This window comes from Xenia sp. Carnegie-2017, unplaced genomic scaffold (genome assembly GCF_021976095.1).
Source record: "Xenia sp. Carnegie-2017 unplaced genomic scaffold, XeniaSp_v1 HiC_scaffold_44, whole genome shotgun sequence".
NCBI lineage: Eukaryota > Metazoa > Cnidaria > Anthozoa > Malacalcyonacea > Xeniidae > Xenia > Xenia sp. Carnegie-2017.
Genome location: NW_025813509.1, coordinates 24,004 through 46,959, shown reverse-complemented (window position 1 = coordinate 46,959; position 22,956 = coordinate 24,004). Strand labels below are relative to the sequence as shown.

Sequence of the window (22,956 nt, the reverse complement as noted above, 5' to 3'; positions counted from 1 at the left end):
TAAAAGTTGTTAGAAAATTGTTCACCTTAAACAACTTCCCTTCATACATATTTGACAATCGTGTTCACCGCTTCCTCAACAATACATTTGAACCCAAAGATCTTATTCACACTGTGTTGTAAAAGTTTTATTAAATATTTATTATATCTTCTATATACTAACCTATGGAGGTTTTACACAACACTGCTGGAGTTCAATGCAAAGGCTCCTTAAATAATGAGCATACTTATTTACATTTACGTATATTTAAATTTCGTAATGAATTCTGTTCATTCACCCTAACAACAAAAAAAAATACCTAAAGATATATGTAACTAAATTTAATATAATTGTCCTAAACTAACTCAAGGTACTAGAATGACTTTAATAAATGTTAGTGATTCGTTCTGTTTTATTTTATTTTAATCATAAGTTAATCGATCTGGTGCTCTTCTTCTTTCCGAACGTCGTAATTGCGACGACTGCTGTTCAGCACTCTCATCATATGAATTTTTACCTCTCACTTCTTCCGTTGGCGTAGATATCTCTATCTTTGCGTCTTCTGTGGGACGTATTGTAGTGTCTTGAACTTCTATTGGAGGGGCAGAAGTTGTTGTACCGTCTTGAAATCCTAAGTCTCCTTGAGGTGCTAAGTATTTTGTTGATACGGTATCCTCTCTTCCATCAGCGTGTCGAATGTGAGCATATTGAGGGTTTGCTTGTATTAGATGTACTTCGTCCACTAATGGTTCAAACTTTGAATTTCGCGCTTGACGTTTTAATAGAACCTTTCCTGGTGTAGCTAACCATGAAGGGACAGACACCCCGCTTACGTTGAAAAGAAAATAATCGTTCATGAGGAGTAGCGTTTGTAGCCGTACATAACAAAGACCTAATCGAATGGAGTGCATCCAGCATCACCTCTTGCCAGTGGTTAATGGGTAGATTTTTCGATCGTAAAGCGAGGCAAACTGTTTTCCACAACGTTCCATTGAATTTTTCTACTTGGCCATTTCCTGCAGGATTATAACTTGTTGTTCTACTACTTGAAATACCCTTCTGTAAGAGAAAACTCTTTAGTTCAGCACTCATAAATCCTGACCCTCGGTCAGAATGAATGTACGTAGGCATACCAAAAACCGAGAATAATTCTGATAGACAAGCAACAATAGTCCGAGCGCTAACATCTTCACATGGGAACGCAAATGGGAATCTAGAATACTCATCTATGATAGTCAATATATATCGTTTCTTGTCCGTACTAGGCAGCGGACCTTTAAAATCTAGGTTCAGTCTTTCAAACGGCTGTGTTGCTTTTATCAGATGTGACTGTGCAGGTCGATAGTATTGGGGTTTACATTCTCGCCAGTCTCTACATGATTCGGTCATGCGCTTAATTTCTTCTATCGAAAATGGTAAATTTCGGCTTTTTACAAAGTGACTCATGCGAGATACTCCAGGATGACATAGTGCTTTATGAAGTTCGAAAAGTTTATCCAGTGTAAGCGACATAACCTTCACTCTCGATAAGGTATCCGCTGGTATATTTTCTTCTCCTGTTCTATATACTATGTCAAAATCATACATAGAAAGTTCCAATCTCCACCGCATTATTTTATCGTTCTTAATCTTACCATGACGTTTCAAATTGAACGTATAAGCTACTGACCTCTGATCCGTTACTAATTTGAAATGTTTACCTGTTAGATAATGTTTCCACCTACGAACGGCCTCCACGATAGCAGCTGCTTCCTTTTCTACTGACGAGTGTTTTAGTTCTGAACCATTTAGGGCTCTTGAGAAGAATGCTACTGGTCGTCCTTGTTGATTTAATGTCGCTGAAAGTGCAAATTCTGATGCATCGGTCTCTATTTGGAAAGGATAAGATCCATCAATTGATCCTACTACAGCATTCTCAATATCATTTTTCAGCAAATCAAACGCTTGCAACGCATCATTTGATAATGGAAAAGCTAAATTGTGAGACAAAGGTCTAATTTTAGTTGAGAAATCTTTAATCCATTGGGAGTAATATGAAAACAAACCGATGACACGCCTTTGAGCTTTTGAATCACGTGGGGCTGGCAGCTCCCGCAAAGGTTTTAGTCTCTCCGGATCTGGCTTAATCTCTCCTTGAGATACAACACTTCCGAGTATACTAATTGAAGTTACCGAAAAAACGCACTTGCTTTCATTAAATGTTAGGTTACGCTTCCTCGCTTTTTTCATAAAAAGTTCCAAATTTTTATCATGATGCTCCTGATTGTAACCGCATATAGTAATATTGTCTAAATACGCGAAAGTATCTTCTAAAGCTTCTTCGGATACGAAAGTATCCATTGATCGTTGAAAGGCCGCCGCTCCATTAGTTACACCAAATGGGATTTTACGGAACTGATAAAGTCGATGGTTAGCTTCAAAAGCCGTGTACTTTCTCTCTTTATTTTTGATAGGTACTTGATGGTATGCACTTTTAAGATCTACAGTGCTAAAGACACTATATTGGGCAACTGCGTTTACTGTATCATCTATTCTTGGCATCGGATAAGCGTCCAACTGAGTAAACTTATTAATTGTTTCAGAGTAATCGATTACTAGTCTTTTCTTTTGTCTTTCGTTCTTGGTTACAACGACTTGGGCTCTCCAGGAGAGTCACTTTCTTCAATAATCCCTTCTTCAAGCAATTTCGACACTTCCGTTGCGATGAACGCTCTGTCCTCGGCACTGTATCTTCGTGATTTTGCAGCTACCGGTCTACAATCTTCAGACAAAAATTGAAACAACGGCGGTGGCCCTATATTTATAGTTGATAAACCACATATCGTTAAAGAGGGCGATTTTCCCCCATACTCAATAATTATGCTTTCATGTTTTTCCTGCCAATTTTGTCCTAATATCACGTTCGTACATAAATTTGTTAAGACAAACAGTTTTACTTTCACATACTCTCGCTCTTTAAGTATAATATCGGCAAGACAATAGCCTTGAATTTTAGAAGAAAACGAGGATGCAGCCATTGTTACTTTCTCTTGAGTTGTATAAACGTTCAATCCCAGATTACTTGCAACTTTAGGATGTACAAAATTATGTGTACTTCCCGAATCAATTAGAGCTTCGCAAGATTTTCCATTAATCAAGACATCAATACAGGCTTTCTTTAGTGACTTTGCTACTGTATGTTTAGTTGATGCTAATGCTATATACGAGGCCTGAGGAGCGACCGATTTACATACTCTTTGGAAATGTCCTTTCTTTTTACATTTATAACAATAGGCGTCTTTAGCCGGGCATGCGGAACGATGGTGTGGTCGATTACCGCAGAAGAAACATTTCGCTGATCTAGAAGAGGCGGCAACGTACCTTTCTATGCCGTTGTTCTCTTGATGTCCGTCAGATTGATCAGTTTTATCTTGGTTTTCGAATGCCCGTTGATTAATAAACGAATTCTCCCCGTCCTTGTTTGATAGAGCAGCAGCTGTTATTGGAATTCCGTCTGCATAAGTTTCAGAAGTTCTCTGTGCTGTATCTAAGGCTCGGGCTTGATCAAAAGCTGTCTGAAGGTCTAATGTTTTATTCTCAAGAAGACGTTGGCGGATGTTAGTTGAAAGAAGACCTGCTATAAACGCGTCTCGTACAGCTTCGTCTCGATATTGATTTGATGTCACGCTACGAAAATTACAATCTTTGCTTAGCGATTTTAATTCTTGCAAATACTCATCCAGGCTCTCGCCAGATTGTTGTTTACGAGTAGCTAACTTATGTCGCGAAAATATCTCATTAGGAACCTTAACATAGAGATTTTTTAACAATTCTATAGCTTCCTCGTAGGTTGTCGCTTCACAGAAAAGTTGATAAACGTCGGCAGAAACATAATTGACTAGAACCTTTAATTTGTTCACTTCTTCGTTAGGTATAGCAGCTACAAAATTTTGGAAAGTAGCAAACCAGTGCAACCACGATCTAGCAGCGTCTTGAGCGTTAGGATTGGTGTCAAAACGTTGTGGTCTTAAGACTTTCTCCATCACAGCATAAGATGCGGAAGACACTTGATAGGATTGACTAGTGACAGCACCAAGATTCTGAGTGTTGTGTAAATTGTTGTAAAAGTTTTATTAAATATTTATTATATCTTCTATATACTAACCTAAGGAGGTTTTACACAACACTGCTGGAGTTCAATGCAAAGGCTCCTTAAATAATGGACATACTTATTTACATTTACGTATATTTAAATTTCGTAATGAATTCTGTTCACACTGCTCCTAAGAAAATCATGTACTTCTGTCTCCCTTTCACTGGCCTACACTGTCTTCAGATTCCCACTCAAATCACTCGACTTTGCAATGCTGCCTTTCCTCATATCAACGTTCGCTTTGTTTTTCGTTCTTCCAGGCGTCTCTCCTCTTTCTTTCCTTTTAAGGATAGGGTTCCCAAACTCCTGAGATTTGGTGTTGTATACTCATTTAAGTGTCGATGCTGCTCTGCATTGTATGTGGGTCAAACCACGCGTCATTTACACACCAGAATATCAGAACACTTGGTAATCTCTCCTTTAACAGGAAAGCCTTCCTTATGTCCACCACCATCTGCAGTTCTTTCTCATATAAGAAATACATCTCACCCTGCCGATTTAATAATTTCTCAATTCTCTCTTCCTCCTCCAACAATTATGACCTTATGATTCATGAATGCCTTCTTATATCCAAACTTAATCCCTCTCTTAACACCCAAGGCAACTCAATCCCCCTTCACCTTCTTTAACATACCGCCATTCTCACTTAATTCCGTCATCTAAACTTCCTACTCCCCTCACATGTAATTTAACACCCCGTAATATATACTTGTATTTAAAACCTCATGTATATAATTTATCTCAAATAATCTGAAGATGTCTTAAGTTAAAGACGAAACGTTATTAATAAATCCTTATCTATTTTATTAGTGTGATGGCTTTTTTAAAAGTCTTATGTTGGGCTATTATGTTCATATTGAAGATTAGGTAAGAGTGTCATGTGATAAAGTTATTACACATAGTAAGGCCAAGATAAATATTCCCAAAATATATTTGAAAAAATCGGCAAACTCTCTTTTCCCGCGAAGATCCCAAAGATGTCTTCCAGCCCTGCTGACTTTGATCCGCCCATTCGCGTGAGAAAAATGACAAAGAAGCTTTGTTAGTCCCTCAATGTCAAACACAGCTTCTAACTTAGTGATGTTGTCGATCTTAATGTTTTTGTAGCGAGATGCCAGACACATTGCATTATCTTCTGTGAGTTGATAAAGACCATCTAGGCAATCATTTGGTGATCGTGTGTCCCAAGTAATAGTCTTTCTCTTATGTATTTTCCCAGTCTTGTCTGTAGACGGTCCTTCGACGAGTTGCTCACTCTCATTGACTACGAGCCATCCTTCGTAGACTTGTATTCCTTGAAACGAACATTCTTCAACTTCTTCTTTTGTTAATTCTTGCCAATGTTTTGCAAGTCTTGGCAACAACTTTTCAGCTGGTTTTACAACATCTCCGTCCTTAAGTCACTTTAATTCTGTCCTCATATCCTACAAGATATCAATGACTATAGGAAACCAAGCAACAATTTTCCAGGGGGGCACGTTTAAACTCTTGACATTTGAACATTAACGAAACAACTGGCTGAAACACATCAATTATTCCACATAGATCTATGGCAAAATCTTGACTTCTGAGTTGGTGTTTTGTCTCCTCACAATCATCCTTTTTATCTTCTCGATTTGCACTGTATGCCGTAACCAAAGCGGGATAACTATTGTAAATTTTCTTCCATTGATCGAAAGCAGAACTGGAAAATCCCGTGGTTGCATATGTCACAGTTTCGAGCCCTTTTAATCCTTGACTTTTGGAATACGTCTTGTACTAGGCATGTCCTCGGCCACTTCCATATAATGTGTGCAAGTGATTAGAGCGTTTGATGATAAGCTTGATAAAATTGGAAGACAAGGAGTTTTCACGTAGCTCAACGATCGCTAGGTCTAGCCAGTGGGATGCATAACAAGCAAGAAGAAAGTATGGATCTGGTTTTCGATGCATCCCCAAAAGCTCGTATAGTTTCGTTTGAAATGTACTCGCTTGGTACTGTCCATCAGCATGAACACCTAGAAGCAATTAAAAAATGAAAGTAAGCAAAAGGAGAACGTGTTCAGTAAATTACTCACACATCGACTCAGTCAGCTCTCATAATAACATCCCACCTCGCAACAGCCTTAAACCCGAGCTAGTTAGCTGCAATGATCGTTTTTAAATTTTAATTACTTGTACGGCAAGATCTTCTCCATAACCTCCTCTAATAGTGTCTTCGTCATCGGAATCTGCATCTCTGTACTCGTACACTAGTGGAGCATCAATTGGCATCGCAGTGCGTTTACCATTCACCGGTAAAAAAATCATTATGGCCTGATACGTGTCTTTGTGAGGAGTAGATTTGTCTATTGCAACTGAAAAGTGGGGCAATCTAGTATCTACCAAAGGTTTTTGTAGTTACGATATAGTTTGCTTAATGACGTGGATATATGCAGCCTTTATGATATGTGGAAACTGCTTTATATAATGTTGGAAGATAGACAGATGAGATTAATGACAAAATACCTGCGATTAAAAAAAAACCCCTTAAAATCAAACCTTCCATGTCCGATAGTCCCAACGTCTACTCCACAAAAGGAAAGGAATGCTACCAATGACTCGTACGATAAAGGCGCAGTCTTGATCTTACATATTTCTATTCCTGCAGACACCAGCTTAACGTTAGTGTCAATGTTTCTTTCCTTTCGTTGTTTCTGACTCAAATGATACTGTAAGGCTTTCATATGGAATTGACCAGCATTTCGCGTTGAACTACAGTTGACATGTTCGAGGATTCTGTTCTTTAAACTGTACCATTCTTGGTTGGATCCTTGTGAGTACTTTTCAGTCCGAGCAACATCATAGATCAGACCAAGGCCCCAGGAGTTGTTCTGACCATTCCTAAAAGTTAAGGAAACGTGTTAATCAGATTACATCTATACACTCTGTATTCTACAATTAGCAACCACTTGCATTTTTGAAAGAGGATTTCCTTTGATATATTCGTGGCAAGGAACACAGGTTACGCGTCATTCATCTGTCAGAATATCGACTTGTATTTGTTCGCAATTGGACAATTCCACCAAATTGCTGGCAGCCTTCACACCAGCATCGCTAACAGCTTCTATCTCGGTTGTTATGGGATTTTGGCTTGATCTTCTTCTAACATCACCATCCATGTTTAATGCCTGTAATCTGACTAGAATTTGGTTGATACCATCCTCAATTCTAGCAATAGGATTGTCTGATACGTCATCAATCTCTTGCAATCCTTGTTCGTCAAAAAAATCTGCTACCGTGGATTGTATTTTCCCTGCTGTGTTGCTATCCTTAGTTACCAATACATTTGGAAATATAACATTCGTATTTCCAGTCTAAGAAGTATTGGTCTGAGTGCTGTCATCCTCATTCGCATATACCTCATAACCAGAAAAAATGGACGTGATCGTTGACGTGCATGACGATGTCAGATCTGTATTGACTGTATTAACAGTCTCTTCATTTGCAATCTGCTCTTCCCTTTGTTGAATCTTTTTTTGTTTTAACAATGCTTGAGCCTTCACATGATTTATTGTCACAATGACTGACATATAATTTCCTTTCTCTCCACTATGTTTTCTTGCCCAATGCCTTTGTTTGTACGACTTGGATCCTCTTGCCAACTCTTGTGAACAAAGCAAACATATGTGTGGATCACATTGATCCTTTTTCACCTTCTTCTCCTGTGGAGCATTGGCATTCAGAGATGGTGATGGTCGTTTTCGTCTAAATATGGCACTCCATTTTTCCTAAATGAAGATATTTAGTATTTCTTTAGAATGATCTTAGAAATCATTCTAAGCAATTTGAAAAATGATGAAAGGACATTGCTCACCTCAGCTGATTGTTGCGATTTTACATTGACAAGTTCGTTTGTATCATCTTCCTCAATTTCAAAAGTCATTTTCAGAGCACGTTAAAAAGCAGAAGAGGACCGAAATGTGGTTTTAAAAAGCGTGAATGCCTCTTGCTTTTTATACAGTTATTTATTGATAACGTGATTACAAGTTGTCCGTTAGACAACCTAATCCCAAGTCCAAATGTGCAAAGTGCCAACCATGTGCTTATCATATCAAAATAAACCCACCAATAAAATAAGTCTAACAGTAACTTAATACTACTTTCTACAGTGGTGACACCGACTTTATAAAATTATAGCCAGTGGCGACGCCAGTGGTCATGCAGGTCATGCAAAAATGCATGACTAAATGTTTTCCCAAAAATGTTTAAAATTGAACGTAAAATTGTTTGAAAAATAATTTCACATTAAGTTTTAAACATCTATACGCATATACTTTTTATTTTTTAGACGAAATAATATTAATCTAAGGCTTGTTTCCAAACGTCGAACTTTACATGCGCCGAACGCATTTCAGGCAAAAAAAATGAGACAAATTCCTCATTATCTTTTGTTTTTAATGCATTCGGCATTTGTCGTTTGAAACGGGCCTAACACCACATTCTAACAACGCATTCATATTTCATAGCGCGTGGATCTTGTAATGAATACTATAAATATTGCTCTGTAAAATAACAAAATCACTTATATCAGTTCGTTCATTTAAGCAAATGACATTTTTATAAACAGTAACTTCCGATATTTTATAGCAACAAAGGCTTACAAAGCAAGATTCAGTCTCTTGCAATATCACACACTGTATCATCAATATTCCTTAAATTACTATTTATCCTTTCAAAGATTTTGCAACGTACAACATGTTTGACACAACAAAACACTGAAAACAGCCTGTGTACACCGAGATTAGCGATACTTCGTATATTAATTTAATATTATTATGCTTTGATCGTCATATGCGCACCAGTGCACCATAAAATTTAGTTCATCTCTTGAAGCTTCATCACGTAAGCTGCCTTGATCCACCGCGAGACCACAAAGGGTAAAAAAGATAACTAAGGGATAACTTAGATCCTGAGAGGTTAACTATAATTGTCGAACAACTAGTTACGATTAAGAACATTAACGTGTGTATAAGAAAATAATGGAGTACCTTCGATAAATAGGGGATACAGACGATAGAAAGATGGAATCTTGATGGAGACAAAAATCGTCAGTGTAGCCGAAATCAAAAGAGGGGTACAATGGATCATAAAGCGATAACTTATCGAAATGTATAACAATATTAAGTTTATATTCGCTACATGCGAGTTTCTTCAGTTTTATAAAGATGTTAAAACTCACCAAAATTATCATCCACCTGAGAATCAGGTTTAAAGCAAAGATCTCTGCTCCATTCTACCATACATTTAAGAATAGAAACGAGACATTCCAGACCTTTGATACGAATACTGCTTTTTTGAACCTGGAAAAATCATATAAAAATAAGACGACATTGATACTATTCATATAAAAACGTGATAAAAAGATGTATTATAATCAACATTTTCAGCACAAAATATTAGAGACATGTTCTAGTCTTTTTCATGTTGATAGACTATGCTCCAGTTTTTTCATGTTGATAGACAATGTCCCAGTCTTTTTCATAATAATAGACTACGTTCCAGTCCTTTTCGAGTGGCATAGATATGAACAACAGAATGTAGAGAAGTAAACATTATGAAACATATTCATCAACTTACTGGTGTCGCTCCTACTTCAATAGCTTGACGTCCTTGGGCAACTTTAGACAAATCATTGATCAATCTTTGAAAGATATTCGACTAAGTCAATTCACAGTCGTAATTTAAATATATATCAACGACCGTCTGTGTGTCTGCAATAAAGTACACGAATGGACATTAATGGCTAATATGAAAGGATATTAATGGACGACAGGAAGATAAAATCAAAATTTAGTTGTTGGTATATTGATAATTAGTAAGGAAAAGGCTACACCTCACCTCTTCCCCCACGAAGAAAATTTGAACAAGAGGATTGTGAAGACTGAATATAGGATGGGATTTGGAAATAAAAGATGCTTAATTTTTGTACAGGGTTAAGCAAACGGAAGAGACATTTGGTAGAACTGGAGACAATGTCAGTGCAAGCTTTACACCGAAAGTTGACGGTTTGCACCAGCTAGAGAGTTCTCACAACAGTCTCAAGGTTTGCATAAGCCAGTACAAACACAAAAAACATCTTTTAGTTCTTTTGTAAATAATAGTAATGCGAAACAGACAGCTTCAAGAAAAAAGTTTAAAAATTTTCTCTAACATGTATTCATGATTCATTTGCAAATTATCTTTGATTGATATAATCGATGTAGCTCAGATACGCACGTTTGTAAAGGCTAATGCAAACACAGTTTAAGTTTTTATTAAATAAATAGTGATGTCGGATGAATAGCTTTAGAACATTGAGTTTTGATGTCGTTAAACATTCACGGTACATTAAAAAAACACAATTGATTTTATTAAACTTTCTGATGATCTGTGAAAGACACTCAATGAAAACAAAAGGTTTCTAAAGAAATAAATGATCATAAAGTTCAGAAATTTTCATAGCGTGACTAAACTTGAGAACTGACTACGCTACTTAACACAATCGCTTTTATAGAAAATTGATCGATGGTATTTCAAATATTAGTTGTTTATATAAATACCTTGGTAGAAGCTTTCAAACTTTGGAGGTAATTGTCTTCTTCGGCATAAGAGAAAACTTCAAGCAAAGTACAAACGATTAAATATGGTTTATTACCTTGAAACAAGAAGGAAAAGTTTCTCCCTCAAATAAAAATGAAAATAACAAACTAGAAACAGGAAACATTGAGTTGACGTACTTCATGTAAGAAAAGATATAATATGTTTTAACAAAGGCTCCTTTGATGAGGTAAGGCTTCTCTGCACTAGGTTAAATTAATTTCTCACTTGGCATTTTCCATTTTTTGTTGAGTACTTTCAGTAATATATTTTAGTTAAGTTGTAAATGTTACAAACGTCGGTATCTTTGGTTAAAATGGTTGAACGAGCATGTTGATTCAGTTTCAAATAAAGTCGTAGTTTAAAACTTTTCTTTGCCAACCTGACTCCTGTTACTTGGTGTCTCTTGTTTTTTTGTTGATCGCATAAGTTTTTATGTTTCGTGCAAATTATTTAGCAACATTTTTTCTTTTAGAAATTCAATGAACGATTTTTAAAATAGACTATTGTGTTGTAATTTTTCTTTAGAAACTAAAATATTTTAGTATGCATTTCAAAAAAATAACGAGTGAAAACCAACTATTTACTTGCAGATTTTGGCCTCTTATATCGACAACAAAAAATTGAAAGATTTAATCACAAAATCCAAGTTTAAACATGATTTTTTTTTATTTATCTTCAAATTGTAAAAATAGACCACCGTGATCCTTCATAATTTTGACATTCTTTCAATTCTATGTAGTGAACGTTAAATATATAATAAAAATAACCAAATTATCTAACCATACATTTGTATTAAAAAGTAAACCATCAACATAAAGTTCGTTCAGAGATCAAAGGTTTCTCACTTTTGGTAATTTTCACATGTAAAACAAGCGACCATCCTTACGACAATCAACATCTTCGTGTGATATTCTCAATTTCATCACAACTTTGACAATGTTACAGTGTTGAATTCTCCAAATATAAATTTGAAAGTTGACGGGAATCATAGGATGAAAAAGATCTTTACTTGACATTATAAAAAACTAATCTCTTTCTCTGTCCGTGATATTTTTACATAATTAAAAACTGACAGCTTTTCTACGGTTAAAACAAAGGATATGGACAATTTTTTCTATAATAGTTTTGAGTTCGTTGTTGATACCATAAATAACTGTCCTTTTGTGATATAAAGAACTTTTTATGTTCGTTTTAAGTGATATGTAATGTTAGTAAATACGATAGGTTAATATAACTACAAAGGTTGAGTTAGTGGTTTCATTCAGGTACATTGAGTTTTAAAAATTTAATTCCGTACCCACCTTTTGTTACTAAAGCTAAAGTTCCTGTGTTGTAATGTACAGTCCTATTAAATACAGAACCTAATGAGTAAAATTCAGCACATCTTTTACCACTGTTTAAATCTACAGCAACCAATGTGTCATGATATTCACAAATGAAAAATGATTTATGCAGGATTGTGCTTGACCATAAGAATACATCGATACTATGCGAAATCGTACTCACGTCATTGTTTTTATGCATATTAATTACATAAATGTCAGTTCTCTCGTCGAAATTGCCCAAAGCCAATGCAACAACTGCTTGGTTACTATCACTTATAAAGCAACTGACTTTACGACAAGTTATAGTTATCCGTTCCTGAGCAAATTTTTCAATAATAGACGTTATGGGTTTTATTTCTGCAGTATGCCAAGGTTTCAAGTAAAGTTCATTGTTGTTATTTACCCATTTCCATAATGTGTATTTTGTTTTGTTTACAGTTAAAATAACAGAATTATCAGGTGATACAGCTGCTGCTTTAAAGTTTGAACTATCGACAGGAAGTCTTTTGTTGTATTGTATCTCACCCTTGGTAATTCTAACAACTTGAACAAACTTTTCTTTGTTAATACAAACTAAGACATCACCAAATGTTAAGATTTCTTCAGGTTTAAATCCAATGTTAACATGCTTTGCTTGAGTAGAATCTACAAAATTTTTAGACAAAGGTGATATCTTCATAAGATGATGAGAACCATCCCATACCCACAGTAAACCATCTGACCACCAACATCCAAATGCATTCTTCAGTTGCATTGGTACAGTTTGAATAATAGTGCAACGTTCAATGCTCCAAATATGAATGTTGACGTGGTCACCAACAACGAAAGCAGCCAAAAGAGATCCATCCGGTGAAAAACAACAACATTTAATTTCAAATTTCTTAAAGATAAATGAAGGTCTCCAAAGATGATCAGTTTTGAAAATTCCAAGCTTGGAAAAATACGGCACAACGTAAAATTCCTTGAACGAGAAGGGATAGACTTTGTTAAGAGTCCTATTAACACATGGACACCTAACATCTGGTAAACAAAACTCGATTTCTCCTTGATCGTTGTATTTTCTCAACTGAGTGATTTCAGAAAGCTTTACAATCTGGCTTGTATGATAAAAAATACAATCACGATAATTGTGTGTTATCATTAAATGTAAACATAATGAATATTTGTTTTTACGTGAAAAAATATCGATTGACTTTGGGAATTGAAAAACATACAAAGTCTCGACGAATTCTGCAACAAAGTACTCTGAATATTTATCGGTGCATTGTAGTTTTTGGTAATCAACAACGCAGCGTCGATCGATTCTTTGCATAGTTAATGAATTCCATGCAGTGAACACTTCTTTAGAAAGTTTATAGCAATCTTTTACATATTCTGCTGTAATAAACAAACCAGAATCTAAGAAAGAGCAACGATTAACGACATCATCTGACTGTAAACATAATAACAAACGTCCATTGTTAACGTCCCACAACTTTACTTCAGTAGATCCATCACTAGTTACCAGTCTAGTTCCGGTAGGTGAAAAGGAGCAACAACAGATGTTTCCACGAACAAAACGAAATTCTATTAATGTTGGATAATCATAGATGTTATGCTGGGACATAATTTTCACTACATCATCCCACTTATCCAACCTTGAATCATCGAGTGTAGTGCCTACAGTGCATCTTTCTGTAAATTCAGGAAGCTCAAAAATAGATATTTGACCATTTTCATATCCTACAGCAAGAAGTTCTTCATTGGACGACACACAAAGAGATGTAACGTTAGCAAGCAAGGGGACAGTCAAATGATGATGGTTTGTTAAATATGTTGAGTCTAAATCCTCAAACCAAACAAACTTTCCTTGTCTCAATAAATCCCTTGCCAATAATCTTTTTTCGTTACTGCCATGAATTCTGTTTGCAATAATTTGTAAATAAGTTAAGCTTTTATCATTTACAGTTGAGCTATATCTTATTGTCGTAAACAAATGAATTAGTTGTTCCTCAAGTACATCTATTCTCAAGAAAGTTTGTAGTTCTTTAATGATTTCAGACAATTCAGACTCAATGGTATTCACGTCAATGCCTTCCACAACCATTAACCTCGCACAAACTACTTTGACATCTGCTGCCCAACTAAAGTCAACATTTTCGCCACATTTTGACATATGATAGATTCCATTCTTCAAAGCATATTTAATCATAGCAGTGTTCATCTGATCTTCAAAAATGTTCATCTTCTTAAGTTGTTCAAACTCTTTCTCACAAGCATGCCATAAAAACTTATGACCATTTTTTGGATTAACTGTAAACTCATGCTGTTCATAACCATCTGATTTCAACCAATCAATTAGAGACTTGTGATACACGGTTAAACAATCATCGTAAACTGGCAAAATTTGAGATAACGGTTCAATGATGTCACCAGAAAAACCTAAATATCTAAACAGTAAAGTTAATGGTAAAAACTCCCGACAGGCAGCCAAGAATTCAAGAAATTGCATGAAAGAAGTTTCTGAGATAACAGAATTTCTGGGACTTTCTTTCGTTAACAATTCTTTTACTCTTTTGAATTGCTTTGTGTAAACACCGCTTAACCCACTAGGGACCAATTGTTGAATGTTTTGGTAAGTAAGCTCAATATTTTCTTCTTTCAAGCTCAGTTGCGCGTAATAAGCATAAAGAAATGATCCCTCACATTTTCAACTAATGATCATAGAACAAAGGGATCTTCCGGCACCCAATCATTCGACTGTCTCAAAAATAGGCCCTTCAATTTCTTAACTATTGACAGGGAAGCACCATCACTATTTTTTTTGGCCGGATGACTCAACTGATGTCTCAAATAATTGTACAGGTCTTCTTCGTTGTTTTCATCACGAGGATGAGTTGTAATTTCCACAGGATTCATATCTTTCAACTCCTTTTGAACAGGAAGTTCTGGACGACTGGTGATGAAGATTTTAATCCATTTAGGTAGTCGGTCAAACTCTTCTGCAATCAATTCCAACAGTTCACTTTTGCCATCAACTTGGCTTTCATCTAAGGCATCAATAACCAAAAGCATTGGTTCATGATCTTTCAATGAATACAATGGATTATTTAATAAAACAATGAATTCATCGGTGATCGATTCTTTGGAATGGTTTCTCTGTAATTCTTCATTCAGTTTACTTTTAAATTTTGATATTGTATCACACATGTTACTAGCCAATGATTCTATCAATATTTGAGGATTTCTATAATCTGATCTATTATATCTGCAGAAATGACAAGCAGCAAGTTTCTTTTTTTCAGAATATCGTCGACACAACTCAGCAGCAAACACACTTTTACCAACGCCAGGACCGGCAATCAAAATCATGACATTAGAAGCATCTTCACTTCTATCGTTAAACCAAGTGTCGAGTTTTTCAAATAACCATTGTCTAGTGCCTTCAAGGTATTTCTTGTTAAGATCTTTTATAAGACCTTTAAAATTACACTTTCCAAGCTTTTCGACAACTAAATATGTTTTGTCCTGTAACATTTTTTTTACTCCTGCTAAACCAGCTTTTGTTTTCTTTACATCCTCATTTAAGTCCGTAACTTTGGTTGCTATCTCTTGTTTCATCTCTACAACATTTCTTTCTATTACTTTCACATTTTCTTTGATTTTTTCAGTGACATCGATAAATTGCTCTTCTTTTTTATACCATTCTTTTAACATTTCAGTGTAATTTTCCTCATCGGTACTGAGGGGAGCTTTCTTTAATTCATCTATTTCAATTTGTTGAATACCCAAACCAACCAAAGCTTTTGAAATTTCTTGCCACAAGTACTCAAACTCACTGTCATTTACACTAGTTGTAGTTATGTGACCATACACTTTGTTTCGATAAAACTTTATTGTAGCAATGTTTGCTGAGATTGAGGTTTCTGAAGAGGAAGGAAGATTATTCCATCCACCATGTGGCGCTGTTAGACCACATATGTTACGCAATAAGACAGTCAATAATGAAATATCAAAGTTTCCAATTTCGGGTGTTTTATTTGAAGGGTAAAGAAGGTCCCATTGCTCTTTGTTGATGACTTTTTTCTTTTTTAATGATTCCAATTTCTTTCTGTTAAAAGCATCATTAAGTTTATCTTTTAAGTTTGATGATTGAAGGCCTATAATGACTTGCAATCTTATTTTTAAGGCTTGGGTTCCTTTATTGATTAAAAGTTTACTCAAACGAGATCCATTTTCCTCACTCCTTAATTTGTTAGGTGGTGAAGCCATTTTTTATTCTAGAAATGAGGAATGAGTTTGTGAAAAAAGGTGCAATTTTAAATGTACAAAATGTTCACAAAAGTTAAAAGGATTAATTAAAAATAGTACTACAAGTCATTTATAAAGACATGTGTGCTTCATTTCTTTCTCTCGATAAAAATTGTGTTCACTGCCTAGTGACATGACCCAGTACTTGATATTACATCAAGGCATTAAAATAGTAGACTTGATACAATGAAAAACACTTAAAATAATAATATTTTCGCCTACTCGGTGCAAGAGGCAGCAAATACCTTGCGATAGTAACTCCTAGTTAATAAATAATATATCTTATTTGTCCAACAATTGTGTGGTGAAGAGATACGTCGTTCTTTTAACAGGATATATCAAACTGGTTTGCTGTGTTGTATGAATATTTGCTTATTAACATTTTGATAGGACTATATTGCTGATGATTCTGTTCGAATTTAAATTTTTGTTACACTGCAGTTTAGCGGACACCCGAAGCGCTTGTCACCGCGGGCTCGTTTTTGCTGGGTATTATAGGGTAGGGTTTGGGTGAGCGTCCAAGGTGTCCGCTAAGCTGCAGTAGTCCCCCATAGAAACATAGCTTGACTCTAATCATATCTCTAAATTCTTCGTCAATTTTGACAATCTGTTAAATCCAAATCGTCATCATTAGTAATTGAAATGAAAATAAAGAAAATCTCCTATATGCTTTACATTTTCCTCACCAAAACACAAAACACAGGTTGAGAGATAAAAAACGCGACATATGGGCATCTACTCGCTCCCTCGAAAGCACAACTTGCCGTTGCAGTTCCTCGGGAGCAGCCCGGAGGAAGCGGTGAGGCCAACCCCTAACTCTCATCTCCTCCTCAACTAGCTTTTCTTGGTGCCCGGGAGACTCGACATGCTTACATAACCATTTCCCATCCCCGGCACTGACAACACCGCTGTCGTCACACAGGCGGCAAACAATTTCATAGGTTTGCCAGCCAACCACGTGCGATTATGCCGCCGACCATCGAAATGCTCGGCTAGATTCATGACGCTCATAGCGCCAGTTTGACATTCCAAACACTCCATACCACTGACGCTATTTCATACACACAGTTTTATTCAACTACTGGTTTCCCTCGCGAACAAAAGAGATGTTCACCGCTCTGATTTATTATGATCACAGCTTCGATCTCTAGCCCCTGGCGTGGGTGGGATGATGAAAACTGTCACACCAAGATGATGCAACACTGTCAATGGCGCACAAAGTTTATGTCTAGCGTGAATCGCCATCCGCAACTTGACACTGTATTTTTTTCAGAGCGTCCATACGCCCCCAGCGAAATGCCCTCCTCACGCCCGCACGCACGTGCAGCGTCCAGCTGTGCTTCTATCTCTCGCGTCTGTTCGCGGAGAGCTCTCTTTATCTGGCTTCTAATGTCGTCTTTCAACGAAGCGAAGCGCTCTGCTTCGTTGTGCGCTCGAGCGAGTTCCCTCGGTATCCTCATTCCCAATTTTTGTTTAGTTTCACACCACAGCATCCTGCAAGCAAGCAAGCTGCTCCTCCTGATCACTGATAACCGAAGCAGCCGCCGTCTTCTCCCAAGTGGTCGTCCAAAATGCCATGACCATGAAACATTTATACAAGGCCTCAAGCTTTCAATATAGCAACACACTTGCTAGTGATGCGGCTCTCGTTAATGAGGAGTGCATTAATAAAGGCAGCATCGCTAGTCATCTTGCCTCTGACGCTTCCAGGCATAAAATGACGACCGTAATTTATAAGTTTGCTCTCGGGTGTTTTGGAGTAGGTGTCAAGCAAGGCCAACAAATCACCGAACTTCTGAACTGACCCCGGAACCGCATAAGCATGCTATCTAATCTCCTGCAACTTCCTCCTCGCCAGGAGAAACTGGGGATGGCCGAAGCCGACTACGGCGTTAGCGACCACCTTAAAGGGATGCCTGCTGAGAAACTGTTTGTTTACTTTATTCGAAAGCACGTGATAGTCAGCCACGATGGCAAGACGCATATCCTGATCCGCATGAGGCTCCCTGAGATTTGCTTTAAACCGTTGAGGGTTTTCCGTACACAATTGTACCAGCTGCGCACGCGGAGTGAAATAGTTGCTTTTGAGAAAGGCCTGGGGGATGTTCTGGCCCGCCAGAAAGCGGCCAAAGACGAGCAGCAGCAAGCGATTGAACTTCCCCTCTTTCCGAGTCTGGACAGAAGGCACGGTTGTAGTGAGTTGGTTTTTCAAAAGGACATCAGCGACGCTGATGAAGACGACCGTGTGAACAAAATTATGCTTGCTCAAGTTCTTTACATGTCATATACTCAACAAACGGATGAGAGATTTAATATAAACAACGCGCCCACATACATATCAGTTAAAAAATGATGATCATAGTTCATGCCTTATTAAACATTAATTTTTTATTCTTGTGAGTTTTATTACATAAAGCCATTTAAATAACGAACGAAGATGAAAAATGAGTCAGGATCTACTTCAACAAACAGTATTATGAAACATTAATGACATCTATGTCACAGTATAGGGAATATACAGTAGGTCCAATATGCAACTGGCTGCTGTATATTTAATTAGATTACTGGCTGCCGTTAGACATTTCATCATTTCTATTCGTCTAAAAAAGCAATAGACAGGCTGCCAATAACCACATGCGTAATAAGATATGCGTGGCACGAAAAATTCAATGGAGTGGCACTACTGTATGTTCTCTATACTGTGGTTAAATGTTCTTTTTCATCTCATGTGATCTTTCCTTTGAAAATATGAAAATGCAATCTCTGCCAAGAATATTGGTTAATTTATGCAAACTTTACATTTGACCAGAGATGGTACATAGTAATTCTCTCAGTAAATATTGATGTTGTGCAAAGTTTTTTCTCCCATGACCACCCCTAAAGTGAACCTTCTAAACATGTCAAGAACTTCAGAAAAGTTATTTCTTTTTGGTTTTAAAAGTTAGAACTATGTTGACATTGCAATTTTAGTGGGGTGTCGATTTTAGGATTTTCGACCCGGATTGAAGAATTGGCATATGTACCATGTTGTTTGTCGTGGTCATTTTACACCTTCAAGTTGAGATTACTTCTGGTAAACGAAGTGCATACAAACTTTTATACAAGTAGTTCTTGACAACTAACTTATTCATTACACGTTTGTAATTGATCATGTGCCGTGCATAAATTAAAAAAAATTTGTTACTTTTTCAAAACTTGACGTTACTAAGGTTACTAACATCCATCTCATTGTTGCTAATACGTAACCCTGAGTTAGCATTGGTTAGTAACAAAGTGTTGCATTACGAGTCTACGACAAAGACACACTATGTTTCACCGATACCAATTTAAAGTCTTATCTCTAACGATAGAGTCTCACGTTTTTTCAAACGTCCTTCCATATTTGCTAAATTTCAACATGCTACGGTCGTTTACTGCATAAAAACAACAGCTTCCATTACTTAAAGGACACATGCAAGCTAGAAGACAACTTTATTTTATTTTAATGCCTATAGCGTGAAAATAAGACGTACCAAGTTTCAAAGTCGTCCGCAAAATATTTCAAAAGATATTTAGGGTTATAATCGGTAAAAACACATTGACATTGAACACGATGACAATTGCTAAAATGCCGTGAGATTGTTTAAGTCTGGGAACTGGGAAAGAGTGACGTATTAGTTGACATAAACAAGCATCGTTCTTATATCGTTCTACGACTTGCATGCAGTGCTTGCACGGCTTTCGGTAGTTTGCTATTACTGTTTTTTATTTATCAAAAATTAATGCATTCTTCTGAAGAAGCCGATTATGATATTATCATCAATAACAATGAGGCACAACCTTACATGTTTGAGCCTTTGGCCAACGCGCAAGGTGGTCATAATAATGACAATTCTCCGTCATCGGAAAGCGAAGATAAATACATTCACAGAATTGGAAATGTTGAATGGTTAGTTGCATTTTATTGATGCTTCATTGTATTTCCCAAAGTAAAAACAATGTTTTTATCTTTTAGGTGTGAGTGTGGCTTTTGTGTGGTCATGAGTACAGGACGGGAAAGTATATGTTGCCAAGAGGTAAACAATACTGATCCTCTGATACATGGCGATAATTTTTGTATCACACAAGAGGAAAAGTTTGCCACAGTGTGTACAAACGAAGCTGTCGTAAAAACAGCTATGGTCGTGTACACACATGACATTGGACCTATGCCTGAGAGTGAAGAAAACGAGTGAGAGTCTAATCCAGTGTAGCTATTGCTCATCGTCGACGTGCTTTCTGTATCAGACCATACAGCGCTATCCTCAAAATGTTCAATTTCACATGACGTCGTCTGTGTGCTATGATTTTTTGTTGAAATTAACTCAACCTTTAGATAAAATTAAAATTTTTCACAAAAATCAAAACGACCGAAATGGAAAGTCTATACCTCTACTTATCATATTTGGCACTTTTGTTTGAGTGGTTCTTGACCTTACGTGTTTTTGCGGACGGATTGTTGTGGCTGCTTGGCATTTCACATTGCGCTTCTAAGGTAGGTTAAGGAATTTTCTATGAGTTAAAATAACAAAGAAATGATCAAACGACATTAGTCTGAATTAGTTACCACTGCATATGTTTGTGTTTCGCTGTCTACATATATTTTGACATCTTTATCTTAGACAAACTTCCTTTGAGGTAAAACGCACAAACATTTCGAGCCTATGTCGACACATCGTGGTCGTCGCCAACAAGAAAGTCGTCATGTTCTGCAAGAACGTCGTCAATAATCTAAAATTATAAAATTGTCCTCAATTTGGTAATGCTATTTAGCTTAGTTTTTATAAATGTAAACAAATATCGCTAACTATAACTATAATAATCACCTCTTGCCTTCGTCTCTTCTCAAATGCAGTTCTAACATTTGTTGGCTGCTTCCTTTTAGATGCTACACTTGTGGGTTCCACAGAGTATTAAAAAATCGTGGATACAGCATCCTTCTTAAGGCGAGGCCGTCCTGCTTTCCATCCTACTGATTGCATCGCTTCAAAATTTTCCACGAAGCACGAACTCTCGAAATGTTGCGAGCACAATTTTGAGCTCTTTGTTGGGTTCAAATTTTTGCGTCAGATTTTTTCAATCCAAATATCTCGTATGCGCTTGTTTTCGAGAAACGAAAAAAGAAACCTTTTGCTGCGTTTGATGGTTCTTAGAAGAACTGTTTTTATAATTAAATGCGGCACAATAAACCATATTTTCAATGCTAAATTGTCGTGTTGTTAATGCAGGCAAAGAAATTACCAATATATTTAGAACGAAGCGCGCAATTGACCGCGTTTAGCTAATGTCAACTATTACGTCACAACGACCTTTTTCCAATCGGTAGCCGTCGTTAGCTCGTCGGGCATTTTTAATACGTTGTCAGTAAAGCATCAACTTTAAACTTCCATATCTTCAAAAATATTTATCCTTTGAGTCTCAAACTTTGGTGAACTATTAGTTGGAGCTATACCTTTATGTAAAGTACAAAATAACAATCCGAATTTTATGTTGCATGTGTCTTTAATGCATTGTAACGCATTGAGTTGAAGTCTTGAAGAGACGAATTGGATAAGCATTTTTTGATTTTAATACTCGTGGTAATGACCAACGTTTGTCGTCAAAAGAATCGTGATTTAGCATCCCACACAACAGAAATCTTAGGTTGTGCGACAATGGCACTATAAATCTATAATTACCTATCAATGTGGTAATGTATAATTGATGCAAATCGTTCGTGGTGATTTAAATATTAAAATATAGTCGTTTTGATAAGTAAACAGATCATTCATGTTTATATGATGAAACGCAATTTAATATACTAAGCATAAATATATATTATCGTGTTGTCCAATAGATGTAGCGCTATTTATCTTATAGTTTCGTTTCACGTTGATTTTTCTTTTCTCAGAAGTTAGAATCATCTTATATACGGCATAATATCATCTGTGTATCTACTGAAAATGTGGATGCACAGTCAATGAATCCAAGTGGACGAGTATTCTGCCATTTAGTCAAACCTTACAATACAACGAGTAGCTAAACAATACGGCTTTAAAATCAATGTTTTACACAATTTTACTCACCAAATATGACCAAAACGACTATTTCTTCATTTCCACACTTATTATTTCGTTCCACAACGTACAGTCACAGTTTTATATTGAAATATTTCTTCAATTTTGTCTTTAATCGTATTGTAATGTACACATCATTAAAATGTAAGGAAGGGATGGGCTCATCACGAGATCATTCTAATTCACTTTCGCACTTGTAACTGGATACAGCTGAAAAGTAGACAATAATCATGTTCATTGTCCATATGTGGTTCTCACCAGATTTATGGTTTTGCAGAGACTTTACCAATAAATTACCAAAGAAGAGATCAGTTACACGAAGGCCGAATAACGCTATCCATTAAACTGAGTAGCAACGTTTTTGAGCGCTTCAAAAATATCTTAAAAAGGAAAAATCAACGATTCGAACTGGACAATAAATGAAATACAATATTGGTTCTAGAATTACAAAGTTTCATCATCATAAACAAAATATAACCATGCACATTCACAAATTTAAAAAACTACTATCCAATGGATAACGCTATCCACGCTTCGTGCAACAGGCCCCAGTATA

At 36.4% G+C, this 22,956-nt stretch overlaps 3 protein-coding genes and 1 long non-coding RNA gene across 4 annotated transcripts; 1 reads left to right on the top strand and 3 right to left on the bottom strand.

Moving 5' to 3' along the window:
* Window positions 1-2,603: 2,603 nt before the first annotated feature.
* LOC124456225 lies at window positions 2,604-4,001 on the bottom strand. Its single transcript, XM_047006710.1, has one exon. It carries the CDS (start codon window positions 3,999-4,001, stop codon window positions 2,604-2,606), a length of 1,398 nt encoding a protein of 465 aa, XP_046862666.1.
* Window positions 4,002-5,046: 1,045 nt separating this feature from the next.
* On the bottom strand, window positions 5,047-8,027 carry LOC124456224. Its single transcript, XM_047006709.1, has 7 exons — window positions 7,947-8,027; window positions 7,492-7,860; window positions 7,148-7,446; window positions 6,632-6,973; window positions 6,266-6,464; window positions 6,046-6,108; window positions 5,047-5,869 (listed from the first exon to the last, which is right to left on the bottom strand). The coding sequence occupies exons 1-7, from the start codon at window positions 8,013-8,015 to the stop codon at window positions 5,546-5,548; spliced, it is 1,665 nt and encodes a 554-aa protein (XP_046862665.1). The 5' UTR covers window positions 8,016-8,027; the 3' UTR covers window positions 5,047-5,545.
* A 6,540-nt stretch (window positions 8,028-14,567) lies between these two features.
* LOC124456233 lies at window positions 14,568-22,781 on the bottom strand. The gene is made up of 2 exons (XM_047006717.1): window positions 22,410-22,781; window positions 14,568-16,295 (listed from the first exon to the last, which is right to left on the bottom strand). The coding sequence occupies exon 2, from the start codon at window positions 16,285-16,287 to the stop codon at window positions 14,737-14,739; it is 1,551 nt and encodes a 516-aa protein (XP_046862673.1). The 5' UTR covers window positions 16,288-16,295; window positions 22,410-22,781; the 3' UTR covers window positions 14,568-14,736.
* On the top strand, window positions 20,798-21,267 carry LOC124456238. Its single transcript, XR_006952178.1, has 3 exons — window positions 20,798-20,839; window positions 20,967-21,103; window positions 21,230-21,267. It is a non-coding gene; the product is annotated as an uncharacterized LOC124456238 (long non-coding RNA).
* Window positions 22,782-22,956: the final 175 nt, after the last annotated feature.